We start from the raw sequence: 16,522 nt of genomic DNA on the forward strand, positions 1-16,522 counted from the left end.
GTTTTGGAATAGCCTTCCAAGGGAAGCAGTGGGGGCAAAAGATGTATCTGGCTTCAAGATTAAACTCAATAAGTTTATGGAGGAGATGGTATGATGGGATAACATGATTTTGGTAATTAATTGATCTTTAAATATTCATGGTAAATAGGCCTAATGGCCTGTGATGGGATGTTAGATGTGGTGGGATCTGAGTTACTACAGAAAATTCTTTCCTGGGTATCTGGCTGGTGAATCTTGCCTATATGCTCAGGGTTTAGCTGATCGCCATATTTGGGGTCGGGAAGGAATTTTCCTCCAGGGCAGATTGGAAGAGGCCCTGGAGGTTTTTCGCCTTCCTCTGTAGCATGGGGCAGGAGTCACTTGCTGGAGGATTCTCTGCTCCTTGAAGTCTTTAAACCACAGTTTGAGGACTTGAGTAGCTCAGACATAGGTGAGAGGTTTTTCTCAGGAGTGGGTGGGTGAGATTCTGTGGCCTGTGTTGAGCAGGAGTTCGGACTAGATGATCATAATGGTCCCTTCTGACCTTAGTATCTAAGAATCTGTATCCGCAAAAAGAAAAGGAGGACTTGTGGCACCTTAGAGACTAACAAATTTATTTGAGCATAACCTTTCGTGAGCTACAGCTCACTTCATTGGATACAAATAAATTTCTTAGCCTCTAAGGTGCCACAAGTACTCCTTTTCTTTTTACTCTTTGTTTAATGCATGGTATTGGTATGTAATGGAGGTAGGAATGTGTAAGGCTAGGTTGATGGCAAGTGTGCTGTTACAGCAGGTTTTAACATAGTTGGACTACGCATAGGACGTCTCCCAAGGGTGCTGAGTAGGACATGGTACCTGCAGATCATCAGTTTGGTCTAGGCCTTTAGGCCTCTGGGTATGTCTGTGTTAGGCTTCTTACCTTGAGTTAATTAGCAGTCAGTTTAAAAATGTCTAGTGAAAGCAAGCCTATGAGAGCAAAGCCTACATATGTGAATGTTAGGCCTGGAATAGGTCCTTAATGCAGGTGTTTAATGCTCACAAAGAACAGTTAGCTCGTCAGAGCTCTTTTTCATTTGTAGTACATAACAATGATAAAATGAGAAGTTATAATTTGCTAGATTATTACTGCACATAAAGCTAAACTAAAACTAAACTAAATTAATGGGTAGTTGAATTTTCCAAAATGAAAATTCTGCATTAATATAAACAGTATCTGGCTTGTCCCTAGCCAATTCTTGTACATTTTTAGAATTAATTTTGTTTGATGGACCACCAAGACGTCTATCTTGATGTGGTAATCCACTAAAAAGAAAGTCCTCTCATTACAGATTCACCGGTATTTAAAGTATTTTATGGGAACCTGAGTTAGGGTTATTATTTGATTTTAAGGGATACTGTCAGATTATTTATTGGTGAATACACTTGTGTTGTTAAAAACTATCAAGATTATTAAAAATAAAAGAAAATAACTAACTTTATTTTTTTACTATTTGAACAATTTTATGTGATGCAGAAGATTAACTGTGAGTAAGCTACGAATAATGTAGTTAGGAGAAAAGGCTGTGTTTGTAGGATCACTGGCAGTATTGTGATGGTTAAGGTTCCCAGAATTAGCTCAGTTTGTGGATGACAGGGGATGGATCACTGGAGAATTGCTATATTCTGTTCATTCCCTCTGAAGAATGTGGCATTGGCCACGGTCGGAAGACCGGATACTGGGCTAGATGGACAATTAGCCTGACCCAGTATGGCCGTTTGTATGTTACAATGAACAACAGGTGGCAGTCATAAGATACAATGCATAACTTCTTTCAGAAAAAACAATTTAAAATGCAGGCACTTCGTTAATATAACAAAATTTTACATTTATGCCTGGTTTCAGAGTAGCAGCCGCATTAGTCTATATCCGCAAAAAGAAAAGGAGTTCTTGTGGCACCTTAGAGACTAACAAATTTATTAGAGAATAAGCTTTCGTGAGCTACAGCTCACTTCATTGGATGCATGCAGTGGAAAATACAGTGGGGAGATTTTATATACACAGAGAACATGAAACAATGGGTGTTACCATACACACTGGGGGGGGGGGGGAGCACGCGCGGAACCTTTTGTAGTGATAATCAAGGAGGGCCATTTCCAGCAGTTGACAAGAACATGTGAGGAGCAGTGGGGTGGGGGGAAATAAACATGGGAAAATAGTTTTACTTTGTGTAATGACACATCCACTCCCAGTCTTTATTCAAGCCTAAGTTAATTGTTTCCAGTTTGCAAATTAATTCCAATTCAGCAGTCTCTCGTTGGTGTCTGTTTTTGAAGTTTTTTTGTTGAAGAATTGCCGCTTTTAGGTCTGTAGTTGAGTGACCAAAGAGACTGAAGTGTTCTCCGACTGGTTTTTGAATGTTATAATTCTTGACATCTGATTTGTGTCCATTTATTCTTTTACGTAGAGACTGTCCAGTTTGGCCAATGTACATGGCAGAGGGGCATTGCTGGCACATGATGGCATATATCACATTGGTAGATGTGCAGGTGAATGAGCCTCTGATAGTGTGGTTGATGTGATTAGGCCCTATGATGTTGTCCCCTGAATAGATATGTGGACACAGTTGGCAACGGGCTTTGTTGCAAGGACGGGTTCCTGGGTTAGTGTTTTTGTTGTGTGGTGTGTGGTTGTTGGTGAGTATTTGCTTCAGGTTGGGGGGCTGTCTGTAAGCAAGGACTGGCCTGTCTCCCAAGATCTGTGAGAGTGATGGGTCATCTTTCGCGATAGGTTGTAGATCCTTGATGATGCGTTGGAGAGGTTTTAGTTGGGGGCTGAAGGTGATGGCTAGTGGCGTTCTGTTATTTTCTTTGTTGGGCCTGTCCTGTAGTAGGTACTTCTGGGTACTCTTCTGGCTCTGTCTGTCTGTTTCTTCACTTCAGCAGGTAGGCATTGTAGTTGTAAGAACGCATGATAGAGATCTTGTAGGTGTTTGTCTCTGTCTGAGGGGTTGGAGCAAATGTATCGTAGAGCTTGGCTGTAGACAATGGATCGTGTGGAGTGGTCTGGATGAAAGCTGAAGGCATGTAGGTAGGCATAGACGTCAGTAGGTTCCTGGTATCGGGTGGTGTTTATGTGACCATCACTTATTAGCACCGTAGTGTCCAGGAAGTGGATCTCTTGTGTGGACTGGACCAGGCTGAGGTTGATGGTGGGATGGAAATTGTTGAAATCATGGTGGAATTCCTCAAGGGCTTCTTTTTCATGGGTCCAGATGATGAAGATGTCATCAATGTAGCGCGAGTTGAGTAGGGGCATTGGGGGACTAGAGCTGAGGAAGCGTTGTTCTAAGTCAGCCATAAAAATGTTGGCATACTGTGGGGCCATGTGGGTACCCACAGCAGTGCCGCTGATGTGAAGGTATATGTTGTCGCCAAATGTGAAATAGTTTTGGGTGAGGACAAAGTCACAAAGTTCAGCCACCAGGTTTGCCGTGACATTATCGGAGATACTGTTCCTGATGGCTTGTAGTCCATTTTTGTGTGGAATGTTGGTGTAGAGGGCTTCTACATCCATCGTGGCCAGGATGGTGTTTTCAGGAAGATCACTGATGGATTGTAGTTTCCTCAGGAAGTCAGTGGTGTCTCAAAGACAGCTGAGAGTGCTGGTAGCGTAGGGCCTGAGGAGGGAGTGTACATAGCCAGACCATCCTGCTGTCAGGGTGCCAATCCCTGAGATGATGGGGCGTCCAGAATTTCCGGGTTTATGGATCTTGGGTAGCAGACAGAATACCCCAGGTCAGGATTCTAGGGGTGTGTCTGTGCGGATTTGTTCTTGTGCTTTTTCCGGGAGTTTCTTGAGCAGATGTTGTAGTTTCTTTTGGTAACCCTCAGTGGGATCAGAGGGTAATGGCTTGTAGAATGTGGTGTTGGAGAGCTGCTTGGCAGCCTCTTGTTCATATTCTGACCTATTCATGATGATGACAGCACCTCCTTTGTCAGCCTTTTTGATTATGATGTCAGAGTTGTTTCTGAGGCTGTGGATGGTGTTGTGTTCTGCATGGCTGAGGTTATGGGGCAAGTGATGCTGCTTTTCCACAATTTCAGCCCGTGCACGTTGGTGGAAGCACTGTATGTAGAAGTCCAGTCTGTTGTTTTGACCTTCAGGAGGAGTCCACCCAGAATCCTTTTTGTAGTGTTGGTAGGAAGGTCTCTGTGCATAAGTATGTTGTTCGGAGGTGTGTTGGAAATATTTCTTGAGTCAGAGACGTCGAAAATAGGATTCTAGGATTTATGCCTACTTTCTATACAGCCATTTGCCTCTGACATGCGTATTTGGAAACTATGACCCCATCAATGACTGTGAAGTCTTATGATAAATCGGAAGCCCCAGCATGCAATATAGTTCTGTGCAGAGGACCAAACACACTGAAACTACCAGGCACAGAGTTTACTAATGTGAATGCTTACTTCTCATTTACGTAAACTACTCAGAATATGAAGCAATATGCCTGGTATTAACTGTTGGCAGGGACAGACTCTTAGACTGTAAGCCCAGTGGAGTAAATTTCAAGCCCCCCCTCCGTTTTCTTTACAGCACCAAACACACAGATGGTGCTTACCTGACAATGTCACCTTCAATTGTGACCCAAAATAAAAATAAATATTTTCCCAAAGTGCTTGAGACCAGAACTATAACTAAAGAACCTGAAAGTGAAATTCAGTGGGGGGAGGGAAGAAGAGTGAAACTGATTTATTTTCTCTTGTCCTTAAATTGTGGGAAATGCAAAAAGTAAACAAAAAGCATAAAAATAACAAACTGGATTTTTTAAATTTCACATAAGAACCTATGGTGTTCTTTTAATGACATCAGTCAAAACAATGTCATTTGTGTGGATATGATAAAATATTTTAACAGTAAGCAATGCTCAACCTTAATCATAACATTTGAGTGGTGTGGAGAAAGCGTTTTTGGCGGTCACTGCACATTGAGCAGATGTTACCAGACAACTATCGACGATGACTCCAAGATCTTTCTGGATTGATAACAGCTAATTTAGACCCCATCATTTTACATGTATAGTTGGGATTATGTTTTCCAGTGTGCATTACTTTGCACTTATCAACACTGAATTTCATTTGCTATTTTGTCACCCAGTCATCCAGTTTTGTGAGATCCCTTTGTAAGTCTTAGCTAAATCCAAAGCAGACTGCAATCTTGAGTAATTTTAGCTTGTCTGCAAATTTGCCACCTCACTGTTCACCCCCTTTTTCAGATTTTTTTATCAATATGTTGAACAGCACAAGATCCTTGGGGATGCTGCTTTTATGTTTCTGTATTATAAATTAATGCATATTGTTTGTGAACCTGTTCAGTGTTAGAGAAGTTTGGATGAGAGAACCATGAAATAGAGTGCTGAATTGCAAATGAAATGACATGCAAATGAAATGACACTTATCCAGTAAGACATATTGAATACTCTTATATAATAGGAAAAAACAGTTATTTTTATTATGAACTTTCTGATCTTACAATAGAAAATACTCCTTTTCGGATATTAAAAGACTTGGTCAACGTTTTTTCAACCTGACTGCCTACAGTTAGGCACTTAAATAAGAAGTGACCTGACAAAGGTAGTGAGCACCCCTTTTCAATAGCATCAGTGGGATCTGTGGATGCTCAACACTTTTGAAAGTCAGGCCATTTTGATGACTTGTCTTTACATTGAGCATGAGCTTTCTCAAATAAATTGGTTAGTCTCTAAGGTGCCACAAGTACTCCTTTTCTTTTTGCGAATACAGACTAACACGGCTGTTACTCTGAAACTTGTCTTTACATGTTTCTCCTTTTAAATAATGTCTCCTTTCAGTACATAAAGCAGACATCTGCGAGATTTTATATATTCTGTGGTTGCATATTCAGTAGATATGGAAGCAGATACTACAGTAGTAGTCAAGGTAATGGTAGAATAATACTTAGGTCTAGCAACTTATTCTGTTACATGGTTACAAGGATTTGAACAATCCGTCCCACCCAGCTAGGCAATACTGCTTGCTTTAGCAATACTGTGTATGAAGAAAGCATCTCTGTCGCAATGACAACATCTACTTACACCCATGGTTAAGAAAAGGTTTCTGTATTCAAGGGAGATGAGCAAATATAGTGATATATAGCCCTATTGTGCATTTATTGCACATCCAGAAACCCAGTGAATTCAGTGGAAGGGAGTTTTCAGTGCACAAGGAATGCAGGATTGGGCCCTGTCATATACTATATGATGTTTATGCAAAGTTTCAAGATTTCCAGAAAGACTTCTTGGGGACCTAAAGACTATACAATTGTAGAAGAAAATTGTTAATTTACCCTAAGTATAAAAGTGGACAGTTGACATCCATTCTTTCCTTTCTTACTAAACATCATTCTTCCCTTCCACTGGAACCTGGTTATTTTCATTAAAAAGCTGAATAATAAAGGACATTTGGTGTGGAATTGACTCTTTGAATTGACATGATGCAGTAAACTCAGTGTTCTGCCCTGAAAAACATTAGCAATGGCATGGGGGCTACCCTGAGGAAATTGTGGAAGCCCCATGGCCCGGTATGTTTAAAAGACTAGAGAATGTACTGTATGGAAGGATCCTGCTTTGGCAGGGGAATGGCACAATGACCTTTTAGGTCTCTTCCATCTCTGATTTCTAAGAATGAAAAGCCAGGGCTTTTAATTTGGTTTTCTTAGGCTATGTCTGCATTACAGATGAGAGGTGTCATTCCTGTGCTTGTGTACACATACTCAGAGTAATTCAATGAGAGCTAGCCGACATATAAACAGTGGTGTAGCTTCGGTAGCCCCATGGGCAGTGGCAATGGAGGCAGTTTCAGGTGGGTTTGTACTTTGCACAGCTCAGCCAGGCCTTTGCTGTTGCTGCCCATACTACTGCAGCTATGCTTTCTCATGGAACTAGTGCAAGACTGTGTACGTGAGCTAGTTCATAGTGTAGACATAGCCATAGGGTCGCTTGTGGGTATTGGCAGTCATAGTTTTAATGTGTGCATTATGCGTTCCTCAATGCGGTGTTCTAACATTCCATTTTTTTTTCCTTTCTGCAGGTGCAGAAGCTGCTATGTATGTGCCCTGTGGATTTCCATGGGATTTTCCAGCTAGATGAGCGCCGCAGAGATGCTGTGATTGCTTTGGGAATTTTTCTCATTGAGTCTGACCTTCAGGTACAACTTTCCCTCATTTTAATTTTCTTCAGCTGAAGTACTTTTGAATAAATCTTTAAATGGGGTTGATTGGTGAATGAAATGTTAGGTATGGATGTTTCTTGCTTGAAATAAGACATGGCAAAGTATGAAAGTGAATGTAGCCTCTATCTAGGCCTACGGGACCTGACATTTAGAAGGGGTTGCACAAAAATGTAATGTGCAATTGCTTGCTTAAATTTTCACACACATTATGTTTAAACATATACCTACATCTGACAATCAGGCCCATAATTTCCTTTTTATGCATGGGCGGGATTAGGATGAAAACCTATACACATAATGCTGTTTGTTCTTCACGAACATTCATCTTAAACATCTAGCCTCTCTGGGACAGGCAGCCATGATGTTTCCATGAGCTGATGCGAAGGCTTCAGTATGCCCTAAAGGTGGTATCATCTCTAGAAGGAGGGAGATGTGATGCCTTAAGTACCTGATCCAAAATCCATTGAACTCAATGTGAATCTTTTAATTGGTTTCAGTGGGTTTTGGATCAGGCCATAAGACACTTCTGTTTCAGCCTCCCAGTTGATCTAGATCAGAGGTGGGCAACCTACGGCCCGCGGGACTGTCCTGCCCGGCCCTTAAGCTCCTGGCCCCTCCCCTGCTATGCCCCCTCCCCCGCAGCCTCAGGTTGCCGTGATGTCGGCGCTCTGGGTGGCGGGACTGCGAGCTCCTGCCGGGAAGCGCGGTTGCGAGAGCTGCCGGCCTGCTCTGGTGCTCTTGACTGCGCGGCAGCATGGCTGGCTCTGGCTGGGCAGCACGGCTACCAGTCCTGGTACTCTGAGCGGCATGGTAAGGGGGTGGGGAACGGGGGGGTTGGATAAGGGGCAGGAGGTCCTGGGGGGCAGTCAGGGGACACGGGGTGGTTGGATAGGCGTGGGAGTCCCGGGGGGCCTGTCGGGGGTGGGAGTGTGGATAGGGGTCTGGGCAGTCAGGGGACAGGGAGCAGCAGCTGTTGGATAAGGAGTGGGGTTCCAGGGGGGCATTTGCGGGAGGGGACAAGGAGTCCTGGGAGGGGGTGGTCAGGGGACAAGGAGTGGGGAGGGGTTTGGGTGGTTAGGGGTTCTGAGGGGGCAGTCAGGGGGTGGGAAGTGGGAGGGGGCAGATAGGGGTAGAGGGCCAGGCTGTTTGGGGAGGCACAGCCTTCCCTACCTGGCCCTCCAGACAGTTTCAGAACCCCAATGTGGCCCTCAGGCCAAAAGGTTTGCCCAGCCCTGATCTAGATGAATGCAATATTATTAACAGCTTTGCTGTTTAATTTTGTGATGTGAACTCATTACCAAGAACTGGGCAAACCACATCACTTGTAATGGAACTTGGCATTTATATGATGCTTTATGTATTCAAAGCACTGAACAAGTGTTAATCCACCCCTGTGAGGGAAGTTAGCACTGTCCCCAATTTATACATTTGGAAACTGAGCGCCTGTACTGAGAGATTAAGTGATTTGCTCAAGGCTATGGAGTGCTGGCATTAGAATTTGGGAATTTCCACTCTGTTTTAGGTTTCAGAGTAACAGCTGTGTTAATCTGTATTCGCAAAAAGAAAAGGAGTACTTGTGGCACCTTAGAGACTAACCAATTTATTTGAGCATAAGCTTTCGTGAGCTACAGCTCACTGCATCCGATGAAGTGAGCTGTAGCTCACGAAAGCTTACACTCTGTTTTAGCAATCTAGCAAAATAATTTTCTGCTTCTTGTTAGACTCAAATCAACACGCTAGAGACAAAATATCAAGACATATAATCATCCTCAAATTACATGATAGACCAACAGTGTCCTGTCTCATTTAGCAATTGGTAGGATGGAACAATTTTATTTATAGCATTGAACTAGTTACATGATTTACCTTATCTGTATTAAATCAGTTATGCGATATTTAGGCAGTCTGTAAGTAATCATTAGATGACTTGAGTTCTATATATAGTCACTATACCCATCCTTTGCATGACTCATGTATATTGAAACTGTTACTCAATTTTTATCTTCCATTTCAAACAAATGTTTTCTCTTTCAGCACAAAGATAGTGTGGTCCCTTATCTTCTCCGGCTTCTGAGGGGTCTTCCCAAAGTACAGTGGATAGAAGAAAGCACTGCACGAAAAGGCAGAGGTGGTTTTAAGTTTTATTCTTCAGAGTGTGTGCTTGGGAAATAGAATTAAGTTCTGGGCTGAGTACAAAAGGATGTGATCAGCTCCCTTGTGTTTTTAGCTGTTGACATAACTGCCTGTATTGGAAAGATACAGCAGTAAAATTGATTCTTCTTGAGAGACCAGAAAGGAAGTTGAATAGCTCACACCTTTCCTGATGTCAGCTTAGCTGCTTTCCAAATAATTCAATACCAGTCAGTCACATCTTCAGGGCTAAGTTGTTAGGAGACAGTATAATGACTAGAGTGGAGAGTGACGATCAAGATTCTTGGGGGCTATTCCCAGCTTTGCCGCTGGTTTGTTGTTCAATCTTGGGTAAAACACTAAACTTCTTGGAGTCTTAATGTACCTATCTTTAAAATGGTAGAGAGAGTACTTCTCTACCATGTCGGGGTATGTAAGGTTTAGTTTGCTAATGTTTGTAAAAGTATTTTGAAATCCTGAAAAGCTCCAAATTAGAGTGCATGCTGTTGTTCGTTTGTTTATTTTTATTAAATTATGCTTGACATATTTAGGATTTTCCCTTTTCACAGCACGGCTATAGAGACTGGAAACTCCTGTTTTTCCCTTCTTCAGGAAGGACTAACCCCACCTGTCTGATATGTTTTTCTTAGGGCATTTGGCTCTCCTCTCGAATCTCACTTTCCTACCAGGGAACAACTCTGAACTTCATAGTTTGCAACTTTCTGACGTCAGCTGGTTTTTGTACTTTCCTCTCCTGCTGAGAATGTCCAGCCTTCTCTGTTTAAATCCTCTTAGAATGAGTTATGCAGGTTCTTTTCAGATTCAAGCTTAGTTTCAGCAAGGATTGGTAGGAGTCCTTTATTAAAATCTTTGCCACCTGAAAGGCACATTTACTCAAACACCGTTGGCTTTTTTTGTCCAAGAGATACAAATGATGCTATTGTCTTGTCTGCACTCCAGTCTATTATTGGCACCAGTGGATAGCCTGTCAGGGTATAATGTGTCAGTTAAGTTGTTACTTATCAACATATCCTGCCTTGCAGCGTATGTCAGTCTTCTCCTAGGGCCTGATCCTTCAGCCCTATGATTATTAAACAATAGGGTTTCTCCTGCATGTTGGGAAGACGCTGGTTTTTCTGAAACAGCTACACAGCTTTATAGGTTGTTGCAACAATGACTATTCCATATTAGCAAATCTGTCTGCTTGTGTTGCGCTTGCTCGTTTTTCTTTATTGCATCTTTCATTAGTTCTCAGACTTGGAATCAGTATGCCTTTCTTGCTTTCTTTCTCACTTTTTTTCAACACTTGAATTTGTTCATTGTGTGAATGTTAATGCCAAATGACTACTTTATTTTCAGTCTTTGTCTTCTGCCATGACTTATATATGAAACAAGAAACATTTTTATTCCCTCTAAAGCAACATATTTCTCTTGTTTTTTGCTAATTACTGGCTCAAGGGTATGATTTAAATCTTTGTGTATATGTCAGTTACTCAACCGCTGACTTGCTTGATTTAGCTGTGCCATGGGGCATTGCTGAAAGGCTGCCTTATGATTTCTTGTGACAATAATAAAATATTACTTCTTATTTTCAAATGGCTGACCCAAGTACTATTGTAATATTTTCTCTCCTCTCTCCACCCTTTCCCTCCCCACTTCTGTAGGCATGCTTCCAGTTGCAGAAAACTTCAGCTTCTGCTTGGTGACTTTGTTGTCAGATGTTGCCTATAGGGATGCCACTCTTAGAGAACAGGTAGAGTTAACTGAAATATTTTGATGTGCACTCTTAGATCGCTGCTGCTTAAATAACTATTTCAAAAAGGTGAAAAAAGGGTTTAAAATAAAGAATACCATGGCAGCTTTTCTTCACAAAGGATGCGATCACATAAACACTGCAGTTGAATAACTTTACTTCTGTGAATAGTCCTGTTGTGCTCAAAAGTTACTCACATGTGTCTTTTGAGGTTTGAGCCCAAAAACATTGCCCATAACAAAGCCAAGTGACTTAAAATGAATGTGTTTGATACCGGAGTTGGAGATACTGCTTTCTCAAAATGCTAATACTTATGAGTTATTTAGGATATTACTTTAGCTAAGGAGGCTTCTTTAGTTAAATGAGTTAGAGAGAAACATATCTTTGTTTTATACAGTATCAAAAACCCATTCAATTTAAAATATGTGAAGTTCAAAATTAATATTCGCAAGTTTCATTTGACGTAATGTAATGATCTGGCATGTGCTAGCTTTAAAGTGTTCACTGAAGAATGTTTTTGTATGTCTGTCTTGGTTGTTTTAGGTTTTAGAGGCAATTCTGCAAGTGATGCAGTTCCTGCTAGGAATGTGCCAGTCCCCACAAAACCAGGAAAAAGGTATTAGGACAGTTCTTTAAATTGGTGTTTCATCTTTATTGTAGCTTCACCTGAACTTCACTTACTCTCTAACCTTCACCACAATTCTGTTTAAAAAGTGTATTATATAACTAGCATTCACCATTGGGTCTGTAATTGATGACAGAATGTCCATAATTGGTGAGAGTATTCTGACTTTTGTTTGTATGCTGATTGGTAAATTTTGAGCTAAGCTGGACAAACATATTTACATATATGACATAAATTAGCTATTCTTCCCCTAATAATGCAAGTCTGGCTTTGTGATGTATATTGTGCTGTAATGCTTTTAGTGAGCTTGTAGCAAAGCTGGCAACAGGAAGTCATAAGCTGCTATGCAGTAAGAAAGATATATGGCCTAATTTTGTTTTCCAGAATACTTGTGCAAATATGCAGTGCCGTGTCTGATTGGAATTTCACGAGCATTTGGTCGCTACAGCAATTCAGAAGAGTCTCTCCTCTCAAAGCTTTTCCCTAAAGCTCCTCCACATTCCCTGAAAGTCCCAGAAGAACTTGAAGGAATTCGCAGACGTTCTTTTAATGATTTTAGATCAATTCTTCCCAGCTCTCTTCTCACTGTCTGTCAAGAAGGATCCTTAAAGAGAAAGACCAGCAGTGTGTCCAGCATCTCACAGGTTTGTGTGGCCACCTTTACAATGAAGACAGCACTTAAACCCTTTTCTGTTCTTCGGTTGAATTAAGAGATGGTCAAACTTATGTTCACTGACAGTCATTCAATGTTATACTTGAACAGATTCAAAGCTTTCTCCCTGAACCACAGAATAATTGATGACAGTTAAGCTAGTTACCTCCATATTAATAGTTTTCACTTGGAAGATCTCAAAGAACTTGCAATCATTAAGCCTCACGCTATCCCTGTGTAGCAGGTATAATAAGGCATACCTGTTTAGCAGATGGGAAAGTTAGAGAAGTTAACAGTTTGAGTTTTCAGAGGTGATGAGCACCAACAATGCCCTCTAAGTGTGCACCCCCTTTGGAAAATCAGACTTCAGATGACCTGCACAGAATCACAGAATGAAGCCTTAGCAGAGTTGGGCATAGACCCCAGGAATCCTGATGACTCCTGCATTCCCTTAACCAGGACACTCACTCCCTTCTTCATCCGTGCCCCTTTGTTTGAAGTTGTGGCCTGACTCAAGCCTGATTCTGAGAGTTACTGAGCACTCAAAACTCCCATTGACTTCAGTAGGTGTTGGGGACTTATCAACACCTTTCTGGATTTATTAATGATGATATGCATTTTTTAAAAGAGAAAATATGAGTCCACATCATCTTAAAGTTCTCAAGGCTTCACTAGCCTTTAATGATAAAGTACAACTATTGCCTTGTGTTTCAGGTCAGTCCTGAACGTGGAATTCCCCCTCCCAGCTCCCCTGGAGGATCTGCCATTCATTACTTTGAAGGTAAAGCTGAAGCTTCCAGTCTTTACTATTTCGCCAAGGAGCAGTGTGTTTTTTGTCACTCTTTACCAATAGGAAGGCTAGGGAACCCAAACCTCCATGCATTCTCTTTGCCTTCAAGGTTACTGGTAGTAATTCTTTGGCATGTACGTGGTAGAGTTCTGATACATTTTTGCATTAACAAGTTGTTGGATAATCTTTATTTCCAGCAACAGTGGTTTCCAACAACAATGTTTTTTTGTCTAGCTTCCAAGAGAGACATTATTTTCTGACTGCTAAGTAGTCTATGCCTAGTCCTAGAGAGCTTAATCGCACTGGGGCAAAACATAGTTTAGAAGATTAGGCAGAATAACTTTATATAACAAATGTTTTATATTGTACAGCTAAAATGGCAGACTGAGGATTGGAATCTTGAATCATGTTTGATGGCAGGTTGCATAAGCCCAAAGTAACGTACCTTACTTGAAGTAAAATTGGTATGTGTAAGTTATAGGAAGTCTTACTTTGTCATGGAAAAGTCAAAGGCAAAACTCACAAAAGGGAGATCTTAAAAGGCTATACTGACTGTGTATGTACTCATTGCTATGGATTCTAAAATCAAGTGGTAGAATTCCAGCTGCGAATGAGATGAGCCTGTCACCTTTCAGTGGGCCACTTGCTGAGCTGAAAAAATAAATTGCTACCCTTGATGAAGGGGGAGGAGAGCGAGCTCTGTACTTATTAGATCTTTCATTGTCTTTTGGCTTTGTTTACCCCTTTTGGGGGCCTTATTGTTTGGGCTCTTCCCAGCCTTTGACTGAATGGTGTTCTCCCTCTCCTGGGCAACTGTGGCTTAGGTTTGTCTCCTCCCTTTTATTTCTTATCTGTTCTTCCTATTAATAATTTCTGGAGGACCCTCCCTTCAGGATCAATAGTTTGGACAGGGGTTTCAGAGGAAGGCTGGCCTAATTACCTGGTCACGGGGCAGTTCATTTAATTCCTTCCTGTCTTAGGTCAGCCTATACAACCCGTCATACCCACCTACACCTCTTCAGCTCAGGCATTCTCGTTTGGATTAAAAAAATAATAGGAAAAGGGGTGTTAGAGAATTCTTCTGCCGTTAATGAAAAATGTAGATGAATGGGGCATACTGTGGATTAGGCCATATGTATCTGGAACATCTTAGGGGCTCTCTTTCTGAACCAGAACTATAATAGGAACTATAATACTGGAACAGGCCAATAGTGCCTCTTCTTAGGTATTTTGCTTTCATCACTAGCTTCTATCAAATGCTTCAAAGGCAGATAAACCTTGCATTATTCCCCATAATGCACCTGGACAATTACAGTCCTGTATATTATGTTTTTACTGACCCGGGTTTGTGGTAGTCTTACTTTCTGGTGCAAGAGAATTGATGGCCTTTGTTGTTTTTATTCTATCCAAGACACAGGAGTTGGACAAAAAATACTTTTTTTTTTTTTTTTTAAAGTTCATCAGTACATTTTGAGAGTCTGTTAATCACAAGAAAAACACTGCATTAACTCACAGCTGAGGGGTTACAAAAAGCAAGATTGTGATGCCAGAAAGGGAATGGAGTGCCAAAAGTTCATACCTGGCTTCTTGATGAACAGTGTACTCTAGTAATAAAACTATATATTAATTTCTCTTGTACCTTCAAATTGTAACAGTGTCTTGGTTTCTATTTAAGATGGAAGGTGTAGTATGACTTTAAACTTGTGTAGTTTTTTGTGCACACAGGGTTTTTTGAGGTAAACGTATTACAGAAGTTGAGCAAAAGTCCTACCAAATGCTATTTACAAAATGAATGCAAATATTTTTAACATAATTTCTTCTCTAACCTTGTATGTATTAAATGGCTGAATCTGTAGTTCTAGTTTACATTAGATTATAGATTGATTCAGCTTCTGTGGGAACTGGATTAAGCCTTTCATGGTTTATCAGGTATAGACCGTTACCATATTGAAAGTTAAGATCAAAATATCTTCTCTTTTCATAGTTTGCCCCAGTGTCTTCCTTCATATTTAACAAAGAACACAATAAACATTTTGAATTACCTAATGTTATAGTGTTCTCGTCTGTTCTTGTCTGCAGGGTCCTACCTACCTGATGGGAGTGCATTGGATCCTGATTATTACTTCTCTACAATCAGCTCTAGCTTCTCAGTTTCTCCTCTCTTTAATGGTATTAGTAACAAGGAATTTGATATTCCACTGGAAATGCTCCGCCAGCTGCTGCTCATGGTACAGTATGAGCTGCTTTAAAGATCACATCAAGGTCTGAGTTTTATATGCTCATGTTAGACTCAGCAGTTGAGGGTATTTTGTGTAAGCTGCAGGGTGAGCCCCTTTCATTTATTTATGCTCAAATAAATTGGTTAGTCTCTAAGGTGCCACAAGTACTCCTTTTCTTTTTGCGAATACAGACTAACACGGCTGTTACTCTGAAACCTTATATTGCCTAATTACACAAGGCATCTCCTCTTACACATCTGAAAGGGGCTCACCCTGCAGCTTACACAAAATACCCTCAACTGCTGTGTCTAACATGAGCATATAAATATTTATATGCTCAAATAAATTGGTTAGTCTCTAAGGTGCCACAAGTCCTCCTTTTCTTTTTGCAATATAAGGGGTGTGTGTGTGTGTATATGTATATGTATATATATATGTATATGTATATGTATATGTATATATATATATATATATATATATATATATATAGGTTGTGTGCATGCTGTGTTTACCTTAACATATAAATGGAAGGATATTTTTTCTGTGCTATTATTAACCTCAGGCCTCAATGGTTAATACTGGTGATTAATATTGCTCATGAAATGTTAGTAATTTAAAGTAATAAAGTTAGTATTGAAACGTTTGCATTGGCAAAGCCATCTAGTTTGCACCTGACAGGCAAATTAATCGATGTAACTTGAGAACCGTGCCATTTTCTAGTGGGGATGGTTTATTGGGACTGCATCTGATGGCAGAGCCTGGTGCCTCTTCTAGGCACATCCTGTGTTATTGCTCAGGGCCTCTTTGCACCATGGTGATACAAACGATGATAATAGGAATTACTATATAACTTTTCACTGCCTTAATTTAGTCTGATGTTTAATATTCAAATGATTGAGTGCTTTCTTTGGCCAGCCTAAATTGTGATTGTAAAACAAACCCTCTACCAAGATAATGCCAATGATAACACCTGACTTCTATTTTCTGTGTAGGTGAAACAGATTGTTGGGGATTCTGTTCTCAAAAACTTAGATGCAGTTGTAGATGAAGTTGCAGAGGTACGTCTTAATTTAATTTACCATTTGAAATGTTTAAAAACCACCTGGGGTTCTTTTTAAAGTCCTAACTATTGTGAAATTAAAGGTAA

At 40.7% G+C, this 16,522-nt stretch overlaps 1 protein-coding gene across 6 annotated transcripts in view; it reads left to right on the forward strand.

The window, feature by feature from the left end:
- Positions 1-16,522, forward strand: part of PI4KA (phosphatidylinositol 4-kinase alpha) — a 101,199-nt gene that overhangs the window by 1,814 nt on the left and 82,863 nt on the right. For all 6 annotated transcript variants that reach the window (XM_073312507.2, XM_073312503.2, XM_073312502.2 and 3 more), the window contains exons 2-9: positions 7,066-7,182; positions 9,241-9,334; positions 11,001-11,089; positions 11,633-11,705; positions 12,099-12,358; positions 13,081-13,147; positions 15,236-15,384; positions 16,368-16,433. In XM_073312507.2, coding sequence (XP_073168608.2) covers positions 7,066-7,182; positions 9,241-9,334; positions 11,001-11,089; positions 11,633-11,705; positions 12,099-12,358; positions 13,081-13,147; positions 15,236-15,384; positions 16,368-16,433 — 915 coding nt within the window. The remainder of the gene's footprint in view (positions 1-7,065; positions 7,183-9,240; positions 9,335-11,000; positions 11,090-11,632; positions 11,706-12,098; positions 12,359-13,080; positions 13,148-15,235; positions 15,385-16,367; positions 16,434-16,522) is intronic.

Source organism: Lepidochelys kempii, chromosome 15 (assembly GCF_965140285.1).
Source record: "Lepidochelys kempii isolate rLepKem1 chromosome 15, rLepKem1.hap1, whole genome shotgun sequence".
In the NCBI taxonomy this organism is placed as follows: domain Eukaryota; kingdom Metazoa; phylum Chordata; order Testudines; family Cheloniidae; genus Lepidochelys; species Lepidochelys kempii.